The sequence below is a fragment of the Sinocyclocheilus rhinocerous genome, unplaced genomic scaffold, assembly GCF_001515625.1.
Source record: "Sinocyclocheilus rhinocerous isolate Xijiao unplaced genomic scaffold, SAMN03320098_v1.1 scaffold395, whole genome shotgun sequence".
NCBI classification, from domain to species: Eukaryota; Metazoa; Chordata; class Actinopteri; order Cypriniformes; family Cyprinidae; genus Sinocyclocheilus; species Sinocyclocheilus rhinocerous.
The window spans coordinates 951,495-974,078 of NW_015660890.1; the positions used below are offsets into that span (position 1 = coordinate 951,495).

Consider the following 22,584-nt stretch of genomic DNA (forward strand, 5'->3'; position numbering starts at 1 on the left):
AACAAAAACAGATACGGGATGTCTCCTCTCGCCACTCTCTTTGTTATTAAAAACTTCCCTGCTCATTTTCTCTCATCTTTCCTTTTTGGCAGTTTCATTCTAGTTCATTTCCTTCGCTTCAAATCTCTGTATCGCAGTAATGGCTGTTGATTATGCAGCATTTTGTTAGACATCAAATAGTCCCATCTGCTCGTCGTCTAGAAAATATAATTTAAACATGATGACGGGCTCCATTTATCACACACCGAGTACATCCAAACCTGCTCTAGTGGAATAAAACAAGCGAGAAGCCACGTGATTGGCTGAAGTTTCTTAGGATAAAATTTGCACAAATTTTCATTTTCAGTACTATATTACACTTCATCCTAACCAGCATTGACAGGATGAGTTTTAAAGGCTTTTTTCCAAGTCAGTCTGTCCAACTGCAAAATGCTAGACAAAGTGACAAAACATAGCCGAGCAGATAACTGATATTTAATAAATGATATGAAAGATATTTGATATTTAATATATAGAGAGAGACTAGAAAATGACCGATACCAACTATTTTAACATTCCCTGTAGAACTAGAATGTATAATAAATTCATATACTGTTTATAATGCTACAGTGTCAAGCATTTCTGTAATATCTCAACATTAAATACAAGTAATAATGAAAAATTAATAATGCAAGTATTTTTTTAATTTAAGTGATATGGGTAAAAAATTTTTAACTAAAACAGTACATGAAATATGAACTATTCTTTAGAGATCACCAAAATGCATTTTTCTTGGGGAAGCAGTATATTAAAAATGAAATAAAAATGTAAATATATATATATAAACACAACTTCCTGTAGAATTTATAATTATGTATATACTGTATGTTTCATATAATAATAATAATAATAATAAACGCTTACAATGCTACAGTATCAAGCATTTTAGTAACATATCATGAAATACAAGTCATTATAGAAAAAAAATTATAATTCAAGTAATTTTTGAATAAGTAAAAAAAAATAGTTTTTTTTATTTTTTATTTTTTAACTAAAGCAGTCCATTAAATATTAACTATTCTTTAGAGACCACCAAAAAATATTTTTTGGGAAGCCTTATATTAAAAATTAAGTGAAAATGTAAATATTCATTCAAACTTTTAATCAAAGCTGGTTAGGACAAAAAGGAGTATGGACGCGATATATTTTGTTAAATGAATTTGTTGCATCATTTGACACTATCACACTGCAGCTGATTATGACATGGTGCAAGGCCACACTTTTGACACCATTTATTTATTTTTTTGACAAGACTTGACAAGTATGACCAGGAATTTTCCCTCCTCCGAACCATTATCAGCCCTGCATCTTTATGCACATCTGTCTCTTCAAAAAAACGAAAGAAAAATACTCCATTTATATACCACTATGTCACACTCATCCCCTGTCAGTCAAACCCTACGACCCTGATCCCCAACCCTAATCCAGAGGCCGCAAAGGTAGACAGCACTCGCCCTTCCCCTGGGCCACGTCAAACACCTTTGGGCTTGTTATGGCCATCCATTTCCCAAAGAACAGAAATTGCAATCTTAATGATTATAAATTACAAATAATGCCAAACGACTGCTTGTAATGCTATGAATTAAGAGCGGAAAAACGTGTCCACGAGGGACAGGCGAACTGAGGGTCCTTAACCTTTCCAATGTTGGCTCCTAACTTTGACCCTGAAGTAAAGCTGCCCAAAAAGACCTGATTTAGGACCACCGCGTGCAACCTTTATCGCTGACCTCAACCATTAGTATGTCAGGAGAGCAACCGGTCTCTGACCGGCTCTTAACCAAATCCCCCCCCGCTGTGATTGACAGTGAGCAGGAGGGGGACGCGGCTGCCCTCCTGATCTCAGGGCTGTGGGTGAGAGCTGAGCCCCACAGCTATCTGCACTACTGACACCCATTTCCTGTGGAATGCTGCAGCTATGCAACACGCTGATAGCCTGTCATTCAGAGAAACAGCCAGGGAGGGGTATTTTCCAGCGGCGCGAGCGTGTGTCCGTGAGAATGAATGGAGCTAAAGTGAGGATGTGCGTGTTGGTCCTCCTGCTCTGTTTGTTTTTCTGTGGCCGCTGGGTTTGGTACACATGTGTGTGGCCAGTTTGTATTGGAAATGAGAATGCGAAATACATGTGCATTTTAATTGGCGTATTAAACTCATCTGGATGAGTGGCAGCTACACTGCATTAAACTTTCGAAAGTACTATTTCGGTCTTTCAATTTAAATTTAAGTTTAATTCAATGCCGCTTCTTTGCACATTGCATGTGAAATTGGCGTAAAAACAATTTTCACTCATAAATTGCTAGTAAATTTCACGGACAATTACAAAGAAATGACAAGTAACAAACCAAGTTGAGTAGAATGAATTAAATGTGACCCTGGACCACAAAACCAGTCACAAGTCATATGGGTATATTTGTAGCAATACATTGTATGGGTCAAAATTATCGATTTTTCTTTTATGCCAAAAATCATTAGGATATTAAATAAAGATCATGTTCCATGAAGATATTTTGTAACTTTCCTACCGCAAATATATCAAAACTTAATTTTTGATTAGTAATATGCATTGCTAAGGACTTCATTTAGACAACTTTTAAGGCAATTTTCTCAGTATTTTAATTTCCAGATATTCAAATAGTTGTATCTATATGGCCAAACATTGTCCTATCCTAACAAACCATACATCAATGGAAAGCTTATTTATTCGTTGATATACAAATCTCGATTTCAAAAAATGTATCCTTATGACTGGTTTTGTGGTCCAGGGTCACAAATAATATTTTCTTTCAAAGCGTACTCCAATAATCTCCGTTTTATTTACTCTATGCAAAATCATTTTACAGTGTAATTATTTGTGAAATTTACTAACAATTTCTAAATGAAAACTGTATCTACACCAGTGCAGTCTGTGTGTATAAACTAGTGTGCATGCATTCGCAGGTGGTTTGTGGGAACCTGGAGGAGGAGTCAAATAATCCTAAAATTGCCCTTCTTGACGGGTCTGCGGCCAGACATCTGTAGCCTGTTTGCATCTCCAAACTCTGGGATCTCGTTCCCATGTCTCCTCCAGAACTTGTTCTTTAGCCTCTCCTTGAACTGCTGAACAGAACTACGACAGCAAGGTCAGCTGGTTACCGATACTATGAACACACCATCAGGATATCCTGTATGATCTTATATATCTGAGAAATCACGCCCCTCTTAAGAGAATATTCGTGATTTACTAACAATTTCTAAATGAAAACTGTATCTACACCAGTGCAGTCTGTGTGTGTATAAACTAGTGTGCATGCATTCGCAGGTGGTTTGTGGGAACCTGGAGGAGGAGTCAAATAATCCTAAAATTGCCCTTCTTGACGGGTCTGCGGCCAGACATCTGTAGCCTGTTTGCATCTCCAAACTCTGGGATCTCGTTCCCATGTCTCCTCCAGAACTTGTTCTTTAGCCTCTCCTTGAACTGCTGAACAGAACTACGACAGCAAGGTCAGCTGGTTACCGATACTATGAACACACCATCAGGATATCCTGTGTGATCTTATATTTCTGCGCAATCGTGCCCCTCTTAAGAGAATATTGCGGGTTATTGTCAACTTTAACGTCTATGGACAGCATCTGTGGCATGCTTTCAATTGTGACGCACGATAATTTTGACTCGTCTCTTAAGTCTGTAAAAACAAACGCAAAGTGTTTTTACAGTAAAACACAATGAGAGCCTGGAGGGAAAGAGAGTCAGGGAGTTCAAAAGCAGAAAAGCGAGGCTCCTATTTGGGTTAAAACACAATTCGTCAGTGAAACAAAAATGTTTGTTACTTGAGCTATAAAGTCTAAATTGTCCCTTTGAGGTGGGACAATTTTTTTTTTAGGCTGACGAATGTCTGGTTAAGTTTCACCAATGTAATTCCTGTGGGTGAGGCTGCAGAACTCAACTAGGAAACTAGGAGGACTGAGGTCTGTGTTCATTTTAGTCTATGGTTTTGCCTCGTGCCTTGGTCTGGGATGTCGATGTCCAGCCTGTTGGATATTCTCACCTGCTGTTTGAGCTGATGTACCAGTCGGTCTTTCTCCCTCTTCAGCAGAGCCACCTCATCTTGAGTCTTCTTCTTCTTTGAGGACGACAGCTCTAGAAGAGCGATGTTGGCGTCCTTCTCGCTGATGGCTGCCAATAGCGCCTCCTGCCTGTTTGGAGGAGAAAACACACACAGTTAGTATTTAGACAGCTTTGGACAATGCTTCCTACAGATACATCCTATTCACAAATACACCTTTAATTCTTCATGACAATCCCTAGATCTGTGGTACTCAAACAGATGAAACTTGACATCATAATGCTAGGGTGTTTAACAGGTGAACTGTGTTTTTTAGCATGCAAATGGTGTGGGAAGTTTAGAGATTTAGTAAAATGTTTTAATGTGTTTGAAATAAATCTTTTTGCTCACCAAGGCTGCATTTATTTAATCAAAAAATAGCAAAAAAAAAAAAAAAAAAACTGAAGTAAACTGTAAATATTATTATAATTTAATATAACTACTTTCTATATATTTTAAAATGTATTTTATTCCTGTGATGGCAAAGCTGAATTTTCAGCATCATTACTCCAGTCTTCAGCGTCACACTGTCCTTCAGAAATCATTATAATATGCTTATCTGATGCTCAAGAAGTATTTTTTGTCAATGTTAAAAACGGTTGTGCTCCTTGATAGATTTGTGGAAACCATGATACATTTTTTTTTTCAGGATTCTTTGATTTTCAAAATTTCAGAAAAGTAGCATTAATTCGAAATAACATTTTTGTGACATTCTAAATGTCAAATGTCTAAATGTTCTTTCTGAATAAAATCTTTAACTTCTGACCCCCACTGACCCTAAACTTTTGAATTGTAATATATAAATGATGTGATAGTGATAGCAAGCACCACAAATAATTAATTCTGGCCATCAATCAAGTGCAGCTGGTTCAGGAAGTGAGTCCTGTTAGGTCAAATCTGTGGTAACGGAGTGAGAGGGAGGATGAATATCTCATACCGGCAGCTGAGATGGTCAAAGCCTCCTGTGTATTGACAAATCGAGGCAGCGGACTGGAGAATGTCTTAGGGTTAGTGGTAGCCACGTGTGCTAGTGTGTAGGGTTGCCAACTTCAGAAAATGAAAATACGGGACAATCACCTTACAGGCGGGTGGGGGTTGGGGGGTGAGTGACCGTGTATACACACACACATAGTAGCCTATGCATGAAAATGCGTATTTTTCAATTAAAGACAGCTTATAGATTTAATATGGGCTGCTTTTGGTGCTTGACACCTTTTTATTGGTCATTTTGTGTTTCAAGAATAAGGTCCAAGGTTAAAAATTATGATATTAGTTACTTAAATATAAAATGTTTTTCTCTATTTAACAACATTACAATAGTGAAAGACGACTTCCCTTACTGATCACGTCTCTTGCGTGGCGGGATGTTGGACTCATGAAAAATAATCACGTAGTTTGTATTCACCAAAACTGATTTACTGAAATGAAAACACGGACGGAATTGGCTTTAGCGCGAGCGCCGCTTGCTGTGAGGCGGGAGCGACGAGCCGGCAGAGGATTGCGCAGCCTTCCTCGAACAGTTATGTTCACGATTTCTGATTTACTTAACGTATACTGCGTGAGGGGGGCTGTGATTGGATGATGACAGGTATCGGTGATCATTCTCAAGTGATCAGCACTGCTGCTGTTGTATCAGTCAGGGGTTAGATCAGCGTAGCAGTCAAAAAAACGGGACAAGGGAAGTAACGTACGGGACAAATCAATTAGGCCCAAAATACGGGACGTCCCGGCTAATACGGGACGGTTGGCAACCCTACTAGTGTGTCAGTGGTGAAGTGTGTGTCAAACACATCCTCCCTGTGCCTCTCTTTCTTTTCCTCCCTCTCATTTTCTCTATGACCTCTAATATACAAAAACTCACTGGATCTGTTCCAAAATCCAGTGAGCTGCATCGCTGCCTAAAGTCTTCTTAGATGGTTACCTTCTACGGTAGCATGCTAACTGAAACAGAACCTCATTAGGGATTGATCTGGAACGCTCTATGTAGGTAGCAAAATAAAAATAGAACTTTTAACATGAAGTGCACAAGTGGAGTTTGGCGTTAGCATGTTGCTAAGCTAACAATGTGATAGCATAAGCATAAATATACCTTGCTCACACAAGTTTTGAGTAAAAGTACAAATAATATTTAACTTCTTTCCTGATAATTTTCATTAATTGATAATAGACTATGCATGCCAACTGCCCACATATTTTCGCTAAAATGCGCTCTATGCAAGCATTAGGGCTGGGTTTTGACACAAATTTCATGATTCGATTCGATTCTCATTCACAAGCTTGCGATTCGATTCGCTTACCAATTCGATTCGATTCGATTCAATATTGATTATTTTGGATATATATCAGGTACAGTACATGCCAAATTTTCTCAAGGAAAAAAATCTCTCAACTAATGTTGTCAAATATACATGAGAGTCAGTTGGTACTACATTACTATAATATTGAAGGTTAAAATTAATGACGTTTTTACAATAATAAAGTTACGGTTATATAATAATATTTCTACTTCAATTCGTTTTTTTGAAATATAAACATTTAAATGGTGGCTGTCATAAACAATTTATGGATTTATTCAAACAAATTAAACATTGAAGAACAGTAAAAAATATAATGAATATGTTATATGGTGCATACTGTATATTAAGCAAAATGCCCCTCTGTACAGTTTATTTTTCCATCTGACTAATGAGTTTATGGTCACCGAATATTTTTTTTCTGAGGTAAATGTGACGTTATGTGACATTGTTTAGAAGCCGTTATATTGACGTCTTTGCATGGCTGAAACACAGATTGAGCGATAGCATGAGACAGGATACGGATTGTAAAGTTGTATTCTTTCTTTTAACTTACCTTCGGATGTTTAGTCATGTTTATTTTGTGCTGAAACTGGTATTAATGTGGAGGAGATGATCAGTTCACGTGCGCCTCGCTCTGCCGCGTCTGTTGAACTGAGGCGCTCCAGCGATCTGTCACTCCACATTAAACAGCGTCAAAACGGAATTTAAGTTTTAAATACTGCAATACAATGGACAGAATTTGAAATCTGAGACTTTGTTTCATATTAAAAGTACCAAAGTACAATGCTTATTGCGATTTATTGGATGGGAAGTGCCCTTCAATGTTCCGTCCATTATCTGAAAACAGGCTTGACTAATCGATTCTTGGGAGTTAAGAATCGATATCGTTCCGTAAAAATAAGAATCGATTAATATCGAGATATCGATATTTTTTGCCCAGCCCTAGCAAGCATTCTCCCATAGCAAACTGCCCAAGTAGCCAATCACACATTTACTGTCAATTACAACTTATATTATAATAAAATATATTGTATATATTATTAACTATAGTAAACATAATATTTTAGCATATTATATTAAAACATAGCGTGATAGTAATAAGTTGCAGCGGCCATTGCGGTTAAAGCGGTCATGTATAGAGTCCATTCTCACTTTGAGATATGTTGTATTTCCCACTAAGTTCACAATGCATTCTGGGATTGTCCTCTTTGTAAAAGATGCATGTGACATGCATTTGGCTAGTATAATTGCATCAGAAGCCTTAAAATGCAGCACATTTGTTTATAAAATCACGCCTCTGTTCTTCTAACTGAAAGGGTGCAACTTTCTATTTTCATCTTGGGCTTACTGGGAATTTGCTTTTTCTCTTATCAGATTCTCAATCGCTGACAAAGCCTCTCTTTTTCTTTCTGTCTGTTTCGTTGTGTTCTATTCGGTTCCTTGGAGGAACTGGCTGACCTGATTCTATCCAGAGTGACATCACAGCTGTAGAAAGAAGCCTGTGTACCTGACAGTAGTACACACACACACACACACACGGTGCAATGCCCATGGTCTGCCATACAACTCTTAATTCTGTCATTTTGACCATCAAAAGCAATGGAGATGTGATGTATTCCACGAACACACGGGCCACCCAGGTCTGTAAAAACCACCGTGTCCTGGCGTAAACTAATAAAATGAAAGCTGGTGATGTTCCAGGAGGCTTCTGAGCACTAACATGTCCTGTCAGAGAGGCCTTTTAATACACTGACCTCCTGACTAGCCGTGCTCATTATGGTTGGGTTCAGACCACAGGCAGCAGCTGCCCCTGAGGTGAGTCAGTTTACTTTGGGCAAAAAGGAACTTCCCCTTCAGCTCCATAACCTCCCTGCCTGGTCCCGATGAGCCCTAGTGTATCTGCCCTGCCAAAATTCATGAGGACGGCACTAGCTAAAAATAAATATCAAAGCGAAAGATGAGGTGAAAACAGAAGCCTGGGGAGGGCGGCATTAGGAGAGGCAAATAACAGGAAGTGGAGGGATGTGCGCTGGGATATGGAGGATAAGGACTCTGAAATGATGGATGAGAATGCTCACACGTCCATGTAAACACACACTCACGCACACGATATTCAGGTCATGATAACGTGCCACCTTCTCCCACATTTCCCAACCACAGGAAATGAGGGAGAGATAGGTGCCGGTCTTAAGTAGAAGAGAAGGCCGAATCGGAATTGTTCCGTGTCTCAAATTTTCCCGGCGCACATGTCTCCTCAGATTAATCTTTTAACAAGGATGAGATTTTTCCTCGGTGATCTAATCTTTCCCATACACTGGTTATGTTGATATCACAGATGGCCACAGGGAGAGAAGAGGCCTGGGTCACAGGAAAGTGATGACTATAGTTGTGGCCCACTTCCTCCCTCTCTAAAAGTCCTGATTTGAGAGGAGGAACATAAAGGAATACATACACTACCATTTCAAAGGTTTAAGGTCTGTATTATGTATTAAAAATTGCGTCAAAACATATTAAAATTGAAAACAGTCATGTCAAATTGTGATATTTCACACTATTACTGTTTTTACTGTATTTTGATCAAATAAATGCATCCTTGGTGACCATAAGTGCCTTCTTCAAAAACATAATACATTGACTATTTGGTTGCAAACTTGCAAGAAGGTATTGCAAAAAATCAAATTTAAAAACAGACTATATTATCCATTATTTGTGTGTGCTCTGTTGTTTCATTCTATTGTATTGCTAAGTTAGCAACATGCTAACACCAGACTCTATCCGCTTGTTAAGTATGATGTCATCTGTCTCTGTTTCCAGGTCCTAATTCTCATATAGGGCTCATAAATGGCTGTTGAGACAGTATTCTCAATTAAAAGGAGTAGACACTTGGACCCGGAAACATATTCCTTAAGTCAAGACTTAACAAGGTGATTGGAATCAATAGCTGAGTTAAATCTCCTACAAAGCTTTATTTGTGTGGCACATGGACTTGAAAAAAATAAAGCATTATATACTCATAATATATAACTTCTGGACTGCACTATAAATGCTAAAAAAAATAAATAAAATAAAATCAACCTGCCTGAATTATATATCTTATCAATTCACAGTCCCAACATCTAGCGGAGGGAAAAAAAAAACAAAAAAAACTCTTCTGCAAAATTGCAAAAAAGGCCTAATATTACCTCATCTGATGTTGCTGAGTTGAAAAATATCAGTAAAAACTGTATTATCCCATTCAGGTTTTCCCCAAAATAATAATGAAGATCTGTCAAATTATATACACTCTCAGAAATAAACATACTAAAGCTGTCACTGGCTATTGGTACCTTTTAAAAAGGTACATATTTGGATCTAAAGTGTCCATTTTGGTACCTTAAAAGTACATATTACCTAATAGGTACAAAAGCATACATTTTAAAAAGGTACCACCCCAGTGACAACTTTTGTAACTATTTCTGAGAATGTATATGAATTTAGCATTTTTCAAAATAACAAATGCAGTCAAATGCCAAAAGTTTTGTAAAGTAGCATTCAAAAAGTATCATTTAAGTAGTGGAGGAAAAAGTGGAAATCAGGAAAAGGTGTAAAAATGTCTACAGAATCATTCATACATGTGAAAATCAGCTGAGAAACATAATTCTAAACAGGCTCAGTGGAAGATGGGAATCATGTCTTCATGGGAGTTTTTATGGTTATTAAAGGATAATACTAGACTTCTTCACCTTACAAATGGTTGTCAATTTCTACAAATGCTACAAAATGCATCATATTTTGTGAGAAAGCGAGACGTGCTTAAGTGAAAAGGCACTGTTTTTGCAATCAGCACCCCTAAGAAACAAGCATCGGATTTCATTCAGCAAATATGATCCAAAGCGATGATATAAATCTAAAAAATGACCAAATATTTGATCAAACTAATCAAACCAAATATGCCACTTTAATTTGGGTTAAGATGCTACCTTAGTAGGCGACCTCCTATGTAGGCAGTAGACAGCAAGGCAGAGCTTGTGCTCCTGTACTAAAAGAAGACAAAGCCTCTTATCAGTAGCACAGGGACACAATGGGCCCCCACATATTTGTTCTGAGAGAGATAGGAAAGAGTTCATAATGATCACTAAGAGGTCAAGTGGCCAATCACCTCCTCCCACGACAGTCAATCGGAGAGAGGGTAAGCGGCCCATCAATCAACATCTCATCACCGCCCTCAACACTCAATTTCCTCTCTCTGCACTCTGCATTCCTTTAAGCCTCTTGCTTTCTTCTCAGGAGTCCTCGAGCAGGTCTAAAAATACGTATCCTCCTCTGTTCTCTATCGGTTCTGTTTCTATGGGTGTGTATGCCAGTGGAAAGATAATGAATAGCCGAGGGGGTGGGGAGATTTATGGTAGCTCGTGACGGGACGCACTGTGCTGGTTAAGCCACCAGAGAGGGAACACCGCACAGAACGCCAGGAATGACCGGGTTGGCGGGTCCTAAACGTGACTTATCACAGCCATTCCTACTGTATGACGACAGCCGGACGTAAATGATGGCAAAATGAGAGAGGAATGTTAAACGAATGCAGATCTGAGGTCGGGCTACTTTCAGCGCTTAAAATTTTTAATGGTTGCCTCAACCATGACCACTCTGGAAGAGAGATAAGCTTCTTGGAAACACAAAGGAGGAGAAATGTGAAGCAAAGTTTGGACAAAATAGCGTGATGACAGATGGATGAATGGGTAGAAAAAAGTGGATATTTCAAAATATTGCAATATTTTTATCTTCATTTTAACTTCAGAGCAAGTCTGTGTAAAGAATATAAATGATATAATACAGCATCGCTAGGTCTCATATGAAGGATAGATGGTTAGAGTTATATATGAATGGATGGATGGATAGAGAAATGCATGGATGCAGAGATACGTTAATGGACAAATGGATGGAGAGAGATGGATGGAGGGATATAACAATGGATGGATACAGATACAGATAAATGGATGTAAAAAGACGTGGACGGATGGGTGGACAGACAGATGGGTGGAAAGAAATTAATTGGATGGATAAATCAATAGATGGATGGGTGGACCGAAATATAGGTGGATGGACTGATGGCCAGAGAGACACACACACATATATACACACATATATATATGGATGGATGGATGGAGATATACATGATGGCTGGATGATAGAAATTAAAGTGGATGGACTGATGGATGGAAAGATATATGAATGGATGGAAAGATATATTAATGAATGGATAGAGAAATACATGACAGATGGATGGATGGAGAGATAGAAATTTAGGTGGATGGACTTGATGGATGGAAAGATATATGAATGGATAGATGGAGATATATGTGATGGATGGATAGATGGATGGATGGATGGACAGAGAGATATATGATGGCTGGATAGATAGAAATTTAGGTGGATGGACTGATGGATGGAAAGACGTATGAATGGATGGATGGAGATATACATAATGGATGGATGGCCAGAAAGAGTTATATGTATAGATTAATGGATGGAGAGATATATGAATGGATGGATGGAGATATACATAATGGCTGGATGGATAGAAATGTAGGTGGATGGACTGATGGATGGAAAAATTTATGAATGGATGGATGGAGATATACATGATGGATGGATGGATGGCCAGAAAGAGATATATGGATAGATGGATGGATGGAGAGATATATGAATGGATGGAGAAAATGATGGATGAATGGATGGATGAATGAATGAATGGATGATGGAAAGAGAGATGAATGGATGGATGAATGGTTAGATGGATAGAGAAATTACTGTAATATTTAGGTGGGTGAATAGATGGATGGATGAATAGAAAGTTAGGTTGATGGATTGATGGCCAGAGAGACATACATGCACAGTATAGGAAGGTGAACGGATGGATGGATGATGGATGGAGAGATAGATTAATTGAAAGACGGATGGAAGTTACATTTATCTCTTCTTTTAGCATAAACAACCACAATCTTAAGACCAAACCTAAAATCACAGAGCTGCTTTTACAGCAGAAATAACATCATCATCACTAGGACTTTTTTCCATTTTTACAGACTCATATCTATGCAATATCTAAGCTGCAATATAAACGTCTATTCCTTTAACACTTCAATATTTGCAGGCTGCTGATTTGAAGGAGAGGAATTCAGAGGACACCATTAGCAGGGAGGGAAGAGTTCAGAGAACGTTATCAGCCGAATCCATCAGTACTAAGTCCTACCTGATACTGCCTGATCTAGCACATAAAAATAAAATACAGGCCAGCCGCGTTAAACAAACTGAGTGTTGGAGGAGCCCCAGCACATTAAAAAAATAAAAATAACCCTAACTCTCCATCACTCCCTGGCCCTGAGCCACAACCAAGCTTTCTAGGCCCTTTTTCCAGGGATGTGTGTGTGTGTGTGTGATGTGGGAGAGAGAGAAATATGGTGTCAGTTCTGCGTTCGGTGCATGTGTGTATCATAGAGGAGACGTGAGGAGAAATATGTTGAACGTTCACCATTCATTGCCACCCCCGGGCCACAGAGGACCTTCGGTGGCTGCTTTTACTGGCCTAAAAAAAGAGAGATACATCCGCTGCTTTTGGAGTTGGTACTGGAACGCTGGTTATACTGGAGAGTTATAGAGGACGCCTGTACTGAACATCCTCTCTGGATGGGCACTGTGAAAAATCTACAACCTTGCGCCTTTAAAGCTAATATTGACTCACCAAAGGCTATAAATTCCGGTGTGTAAGCAATCTGAAAATATGGGTTTTGTACTTCCTGAACACAATAATAGCTGTATTAATCTTGTATTATACAGAATAGCAGCACTTGAGTGACTGCATGCGGATCCACAAGAGAGACGGAACTGGAACAAGCGAGACACCTGGAAACACATGCTGAATCATATCTGGCACGAGGGCTTCCTAGACACCAAATGTGAATTTAAAAGCCTGCTGTCAGAGTCAAGAGCGTCGGGGAAAAAGCTTGTGTGTGTTAGGAGGAGGAGTGTAATATAAGAGATCTTTTAAATAAGCATCTTTATCGCTGATATGTGGTTTTGTGGGGAATGTTAATGAGAAATTCTCTCTTTTACACTGGTGGGTCCCAAAAAAGAACAACAGGAGGTGGGTTGCGCAGATTTGATTTGTTACTACCAGTCAATCAATATTTTTCAATAATAAAATATAATACTGAAATAAAGTCAGAGAGCACTACTGAAAATCTGGGAGTCAAAATCTAAAAAACAAAAACAAATCATAAAACAATTAGAAGATAAATATATTAAATTAAATTAAAAAATTACAATAACAAAAATAAAAAATATAAGCAAAAACAAAACAAAAAAATAAAGCATTATATACTCATAATATATAACTTCTGGACTGCACTATAAATGCTAAAAAAAATAAATAAAATAAAATCAACCTGCCTGAATTATATATCTTATCAATTCACAGTCCCAACATCTAGCGGAGGGAAAAAAAAAACAAAAAAAATCTCTTCTGCAAAATTGCAAAAAAGGCCTAATATTACCTCATCTGATGTTGCTGAGTTGAAAAATATCAGTAAAAACTGTATTATCCCATTCAGGTTTTCCCCAAAATAATAATGAAGATCTGTCAAATTATATACACTCTCAGAAATAAACATACTAAAGCTGTCACTGGCTATTGGTACCTTTTAAAAAGGTACATATTTGGATCTAAAGTGTCCATTTTGGTACCTTAAAAGTACATATTACCTAATAGGTACAAAAGCATACATTTTAAAAAGGTACCACCCCAGTGACAACTTTTGTAACTATTTCTGAGAATGTATATGAATTTAGCATTTTTCAAAATAACAAATGCAGTCAAATGCCAAAAGTTTTGTAAAGTAGCATTCAAAAAGTATCATTTAAGTAGTGGAGGAAAAAGTGGAAATCAGGAAAAGGTGTAAAAATGTCTACAGAATCATTCATACATGTGAAAATCAGCTGAGAAACATAATTCTAAACAGGCTCAGTGGAAGATGGGAATCATGTCTTCATGGGAGTTTTTATGGTTATTAAAGGATAATACTAGACTTCTTCACCTTACAAATGGTTGTCAATTTCTACAAATGCTACAAAATGCATCATATTTTGTGAGAAAGCGAGACGTGCTTAAGTGAAAAGGCACTGTTTTTGCAATCAGCACCCCTAAGAAACAAGCATCGGATTTCATTCAGCAAATATGATCCAAAGCGATGATATAAATCTAAAAAATGACCAAATATTTGATCAAACTAATCAATATATTGTTCTAATCACTATTTATGAAACACAAAAAGAGACGACGGAATTCTGTAAACGATGACGGAGGAAAAAAATATTTGGAAATGAGACACATACACACACATGCTGACCCTTTCTCTTCAATAGCACTCCTGTTCTTATCAGCGGCTCTGAAGGCTGACAGGGCGGGCTTAATTAGTGCTGATAGCAGCACAGCGAAAGGGTGGCCAGCACATCCCTGAACCAAACACAAACACACTGCTCTCCCCTGCCTATCTCCTCTGGGAACATACACACGCCTGGACTGACAGCACCCAGCCATCTGGATCACATCAGCTGGAGAGCGAGAGAGAGAGAGCACAGTAATCTCTAAACCCTAAGAGGACAACGTAACTCTTGCTGAACTTTGCACAGGGTTGATGTCGAGTTTATGGAATTTACCATCATGGTCTATAAATTTCAGATTTCATAAACATTTTCAAGATCCCATGCAATCAAAATGACAGTTTAGTGGCTTTTAGTCTGTGTGTGTTAGCTTTGAGGTCATATATATGTTTGTGTACTCTTAAAGTTGACATGAATAAATTTAAGCAGATATATGCATTTAACTGTAAAAATGGGCCAAATTATTTACAACTCATATTGCACTACACAGATTATTGTTGAATCAGATTCTCTCTAGTCAAGCAAGTAACGAAGCAATGTTCATGGCTGTGACATAACTAAACCTATTGAGAAAAAAAGACAAGACAATGTTCAGTGTGTTCTTCTCAAACTTTCAGTTTCAATAGCATATACAGTGAAAAAAAAAAGGTTATAAAAGTAATAATAATAAAATCACAGGGGTTGAGATAAATGGCTTGTAAAATGGAATTAAAGAATACAAAACACAAATGGAATTAAATAAATTTAAATAAAATAAAAAAGGCAAATGAATTAAATTAAAACTGAAACCATTATGGGAGCATTTTGCTCAATAATATAAAAATAAATACAAAAATTTATAAAATAAATTATGTAATATAACTTTAATTTTATAACATAATAAATGTATATAGTATAAAAATAAAATAAAAAATAAAATTAAATAAAATTAAATATGCAGATACTGATATCTAGAGTAAATAATGGTATAAAATAATGGTGCAAAATAAAATGGCATAAAATAAAAAAATTAAAAAATTCAATGCAGCTACTGAAACCTGAAGAGAATTAATCATCATTTTAGAAAATGTATTTTTTCAATCAGCTGATTGAATCCATCATAGGAACACATAAATGAGTGAATGAATGAATCAAATAAATCAATCAATAAATCAAACAAAGATAAATAAAACATAATGATAAAAATGGAAAATAAAACAAATTGATGCAAATACTGAGATCTAGAGAGAATAAATTTTTCAACAAAGCATTGACAAACATTCTTTGTTATGAGTTCACCAATCGTCTGACTGAAACCATTACTGGAAAGCTTTCCATACTGTACTGTACATCCTTGAACCACGGGAGGGGGAAGTGGAAAAGAGGGAAGAAAACATACTGTACTTCACAGCATCCTGTATTTACACCCGCAAACTTCAGACACAAAATCCTTGTGCCAGGAAGACGTCTAACAAACAAAACTAGACCCTAGTTAGATAGACAGATAGACACGCACAGTGACAGACAGCCGGAGCAGGTGGTGGGTGATGGGAAAAGCCGGTCAAGCCATGACCACTTCAGACACGCTACACAGAGCGTGACCGGGAAAACGCACCGGCTCACCGGAGTCCACTCCAAATCCCTGTTACCTGGAAAACACGGGGAAAGCTGCAGCGAGCAACGCAGCTGGGGCCTCTAAACAAAACCAGGGAGGAAGACGAGGGAGGACGGCAGAGCTTGCTTTCTGGGAAATGAAGCTCGTCAAGGAGTGGCACCTGCGGAAAGCATTATTAAAACAGATGGAATCAGGGGAGAAGGATGCGCTCAGACTAAGCAGAAGAGACGGAGAGCCGAGGGAACACTGAGGCTTACCACTGGACACCAAACGAGGGATTACGCCTGTCAATGTGACATACGGCCCTAAAGCCCAGCTCTCGCTGCAACAGGCCAGTCGGTGTGGCTTCAAGACATATTCCATGTTCTCCCCCATGACATGTCTGCAACGTAGATGGTTTTAAAACGCAAGCGTGGATTATCCAGATATGTTCTGCAGCTTCTGGACAGTTCATGGTTTTTCATTGTGACTAATGTGGCCGTGACACTGCTGATGAATTATCGGCGCAGTGAAGACTCTCTGTTGTTTCGTTACGTGTTTGGTGAGAGGTTTCTGCTTAGATACAAGGAGGATGACATGATGGGCCTGACCTACGAACCTTGTACAATTTTCCATCAGTAGATGAGTATAAATCAGACCTGAAGCCTGAGGGCCGAGAGCAGATGACTGATTTTACCCCAGTAATAAGCCTAAGCCTCTTTGTAGAAAGATGGTGTCAAATATTTGTTAAAGATCTTTCTATTTGATGCAAGAAGTTTCACTGGGGGAATTTTAGCAGAATATATAATATACATCTGATGTTGAAAATGTTTACTGATTTATTTGTTGTTTAAAAATGTCAAGAATCTAAAATATTAAATCAAATATTCTACACATATTTATGAATGTAAACAATTTAGGTGGCCACGAGAGTAAAATATTAAATAATATAGTCTATATAAATGTATGAATTTTGACCATTTAGCAGTTATGATTAAATTACCAAATGAGAGAATTACAGTTAAAAAAAGTAATATAATAATAAAATTAAATAATTCCATGAATGATTTGAAGATCTACTGTATATAATAAAAACATAGTAAAATGAATAAATATTTTAAAAATGTACTTAAAAAAAAAACTAAATTAATTATTGTGTCCACAAATCTCTGAAATAGAATAGATATAGATATAGCATAAACTAAATTCATAGATATTATCCCACTGTTTTTCCATTTGAAAAATACTTTGGTGTTAGTACTATTTTTTAAAAAAATACTTTTACTTTAATACTTCATACATTTATTCAGACGCATTAAATTGATCAAAAGTAACGGTAATACATTTATTATTACTGAAAATGTTTCATTTCGAAAAATGCTGCTGATTTTTTTATTCATAAAACAAATATCATCATACTAAAAAAATGCATCACAGTTTACACAAATATAGCAGTTACACAAAGAAAGCAGCATAAATATTTTCAGCACTGATAATGTTTCCTGAGCAGCATTATCAGCATTTTAGAATGATTTCTGAAGAATCATGTGACTCTGAAGACTGGAGTAATGATGCTGAAAATTCAGCTTTGATCACAGGAATAAATAGCATTTTAAAATATATTATAATAGAAATACAAACAGTTACTTATTATTTAAAAATGTTTGAAATATTATTAAAATGTAAAATATTAAAAGATTGATAAAATATTAAAAGATTTAATTTAATCAAATAAATGCAGCCTTGGTGAGCATAAAAATCTTCCTTTAAAAACATTACAAATCTAAACATCCCCAAACTTTTGGTAATGTATATACAGTATACACTTACTACTGTCAGTGCAAAGTTACTCTTTATGGCTTCCACTATCTTTAATATCATCCTGTGTGCCATAAACTGCAGTCAGCAGAGCTGTCAGAGCATCAGCGACAGATAGCGCCACTCAGCGTCCCATGTTTCAATGCGTGTCTGTGTTTAAGGAAGGAAGGAAATGTTCATCCCAAGGCCAGTCACTGTAAATCTCACCTACATTAAACATGGCTCGGTGCAGACAAACTGCACTGTCTGTTTCTCAGGTCTAAGTCTGGGGAGAAGGTGGTCTGTAACGAATTCAAGGTCTCCGGACGAGTTCCAGAAGTTTCTCCACAAACAGGCCTGGCAAGACAACTCCGCCTGTGGGGAACCCAGGAACCATGGAGTCGTGTGTGGTCATCTTAATAGCACACACACACATTCAACTCGGTCGTACCGCAGCACAGACAGAGCAAGTTTTTTCCGTTCTCGTAGATAAAAAAAGACCTATCAGACCAAAGCCGGTTGGCGGGAAGCTAGTTTAAGGGTAAGGTTACGTCATATGGTGGATGGATGAAAAGGTGGTTTCATAAATGGGACCATTTATTGGATCGACAAAGACAGAAGGGGTGTATGGAGTGAGGCTACCACAGACCAAAATGAAGTACCCTCAACCCCCACTGGCCACAACACAATTACCAACACCACACACCACCACACTGAATGTAATAAAACAACTCGAGAGCCACAGCTACCAGGACTGGGCCATCCTCAACCGAAAAGACAAACCCAACTCCATTACTTCAACTCCAACAACCTGAAATCCTGATAAGCTTCGCTGTTGTCTACAGACAAGCGGCTCAACAGAGGCTGGTGATATTTCTGCCGGTGTTTGTGTCCACGCAGCACTGCATCTGGGTTGGTCGTTTGACTAAAGATGGCAGTCTTTCAGATCCTTCTCTCTCTCAATGAGCCCCCGATGAGTTTAACTCATCTGTGGGTGTAATTCGTCTCTCTCGGTCCAAGACCACCCTGCTCTCATCTTCCCAAACCCTCGTTAACCTGCCTGCCATAAATGGGCACTTAAATGATATACTTTATATGCACAATGAACACTAAATAATCAGTAGGGATGAAGATCAGACTCATGGAGCTTCCTCTTAAACGGCTTCAAATTTATAAGGTATTGTGCATGTTATATCTATCTATCTATCTATCTATCTATCTATCTATCTGTCTGTCTGTCTGGTTAACACATTTTATTAATTTATATTAAATAAGAAATATTTATACAATATAAGAAATAAGAAATGTATACTTTTATTCAGCCACATTAATTGATATTGACATATTACAAGTAATAATTTGACATAATTATTAATAATTTAAATGTAAATAATTCATTAAATTATTTTTGATAATAATAAAAAATAATACATTCATAATGAATTATTAAAAATAATAATACATTTACAGTTACAACATTACAAAAGTTGTATATCTAAAAATAAATGCTATTTTTTTTATTTTATATTTTAGCTCATCTAAGAATCCTGAAATTTAAAAAAAATAATTGTTTTCAAAATAAATAAAAATATATAATAAATAAACTAAAATAAAATATATAATAAATAAACAAATAAAAATTAAGCCTGAACAACTGTTTTTTTTTTCCACCCAAATCAGCATATTAGAAAAGATTTCTTAAAAAAAAAAAAAAATAAAAATGGGACGCTGAAAATTCAACTTTGCCATCATAGGAATACATTACAGTTTAAAATATATGAATATATATTGAAATATTTGCATTATAGATATAGCCTGGGTGAGTATGAGACATCATAAAACATAAAAATAAATTACAGACCTCAATTTTTGTACATAAAACCTTAATTTATAAATAATATTTTTGTGTTGCACAGAAAAATTAAGCTATAAGTCTGGAACAACATGATGATCCAGTTTTGAAGGAGAGTTTTTGTTTTTGGAAGAACAATCCCTTAAACTGCACATCAGACCAAATCTGTCGTGCATCCAAGTCACAAGAGACGGATGATACCAGAGTGAAAGACAAGAGTAGCTGATTATGAAAATGACAAGGAAAAGCATCAGGGTAATCAGGCATTGGTGGAGAGCTTAACCTCAGAGCCACAGTCGTAACCCCATCCAGATCCAGCCATGAAGGTTCAAACAGTCAGGCCCGTGATGACAGAGCAAAACCACCACACCTGCCAGGCCATCGCTGACGGCTTCTTTTCTCTGCCTCTTTCACTTGTTTTCTTTCCCCACCCTCTGTTTTCCCGCTCTCCTCTTTGAGGGGGCTACAGCTGTCCGGCCTCTCCGACGGTGGACAGGAGGAATTTTTCCGCTCACCAGACCGCATGTCATGATGTCACCCGTGTGGCGACATGGAGTGAGGCTGAACAGATGGTCTGGAACACGCTCAGACCGAGCGACCCGTGGCAGCTCCGCTCAGCAGCCCTGATAAACGGGGCCAAGCCACCTCTGAGCCGAGCAGCTTCAAAAAACACTTAAAAGCCCTTTATCACCCCAGCAATCGAATCCCCTTGATCCCCTAAAACAGGACCTGTAGCTGCCTGTATTCTGCTTTACAACAGGGGGAAAACTCACCCTTTAAATCATAACAGCCCCCTTTCCAGGCCTTTCCTTTATCTGACCCAATGATGGGCGCTCTGATACTTCTAATGGCTCCCAGTCAAAGGCAAACACCGGCGTTTGTTTTCTCAGTGATACGAATCGGATAGCAACAGACTTCTAAGACGTCTGCTGAGGTGCTGCGGCGGCCTTCCAAATAGTTTCGATATCTGCGCCGTAAATCACCGCTGTGAGGATCATTGTTTGTCAAAATGTTTGATTTCGGCCAGTTTTCCGAAGGTACAGTAGCCTGCTGTGTCTGGAGCCGTTTTGACGCCACTCCTGAACCTTTGAAGTGTCTTAAAATGCACCCTTGAAATACGAATATTATCGCCAACCGCCCTCGCGCACTCCTTCATCACGCATTAATTTGGCTTCTTAAATCAAAAAGTAATAAATATGCCTAAAAATCTAAATAATAAGTAATTTCAGCTCAGATTTTTTTTCCGTTGCTTTGTGTTTTAAAGGGATAACTCACCCGAAAATGAAAGCTCTGTCATGATTTATTCACCCTCATGTCGGTCCTGTATGACTTACTTTCTTCTGAAGGACACAAAATAAAAGAATTTCTCAACTGCTTATACAGAAAGTCAGTTGTGGACACTGAATTTTATTTGATTAAAAATAGAGAAAAAAACTGATTCAAATGTTTTAAAATTTGTATGATATATTACATTTTGAGGAAAACTATCACTTTAACTTGTGGGAACTTGTAGTACCAAAAAAAAAAAATTTAATAAAAAATAAAAAATAAATAAATAGATAGATAAATAAATACCTAAATTTAAAAAAAGCAAAAAACAACCAGACTGATTCTCAGATACCTGAACTAACCTCACTATCTGATTTTTTTTTTTTTTTACAAACATTTACATATTTTTTATAATAACTGAGGTAAACCATCCCATTAACATAAGGAAATTAAAGCACAAAATAAATAAATAAAAAGAAATGTTAATAATAATAACAACAACTAGCCTCATTCTCAGACACCAGAACTAGCCTAATTCCTAGACATTTTTCAAAATATTTTAATATTTTTTAAATATTTTTAATTTTGGGGTAAACTATCCCTATAGTTTGTGAGAACTTATATCGCCAAAAAAATTAACAAACAAGCAAACAAACAAATAAATAAATAGCGTAATTATCAGACATTTTTCTATATATTTTAATATTTTTATAGTATTTTTAGTTTTTGGGTAAACCATCTCTTTAACTCCCAGGAAATTATTCCCAAAAATAAATAAATTAATAAGTAAATGAATAAATAAATAAATAAACAAACTTCATTTTTAGACATCTTTCAAAATATATATTTTTTTATTATTATTTTTAATTTTGGCCTAAACTATCCATTTACCTTGTAGGAACTTATAGTTTAAAACATAATAAATAAATAAATAAATAAACAAATACATACATAAACAACTAGCCTCTTTCTCAAACACCAGAACTCACTATTAGTAGCTGAATGGACGAGGGGAGGAGGGTGGAGGACCATTTCCCGCACTTTACAAGAGATTTAAGTTCAGTCCACTCCCAGAAGCATTCTGGGAGGCAGGCATACACAATCATACCATGTTAGCGGCAGTCAAGCTGCCATGCCGATCGGGGTGGTACAGGATGGAGACACAGCACTTGGCACCAGCCTGGTCGACCACATTACAGATGCCAATAAACGCCCGGCACGGTCGCCCACCGCGGCCTGTCCCCCTTTTTAACAGGTTGG

The 22,584-nt window shown here is 37.2% G+C and overlaps 1 protein-coding gene across 9 annotated transcripts in view; it reads right to left on the minus strand.

Annotated features, from left to right (window-relative positions):
* Window positions 1-22,584, minus strand: part of LOC107725987 (ELKS/Rab6-interacting/CAST family member 1-like) — a 213,824-nt gene that overhangs the window by 49,864 nt on the left and 141,376 nt on the right. For all 9 annotated transcript variants that reach the window (XM_016535429.1, XM_016535428.1, XM_016535432.1 and 6 more), the window contains one exon: window positions 4,062-4,209. In XM_016535429.1, the coding sequence (XP_016390915.1) occupies window positions 4,062-4,209 (148 nt within the window). The remainder of the gene's footprint in view (window positions 1-4,061; window positions 4,210-22,584) is intronic.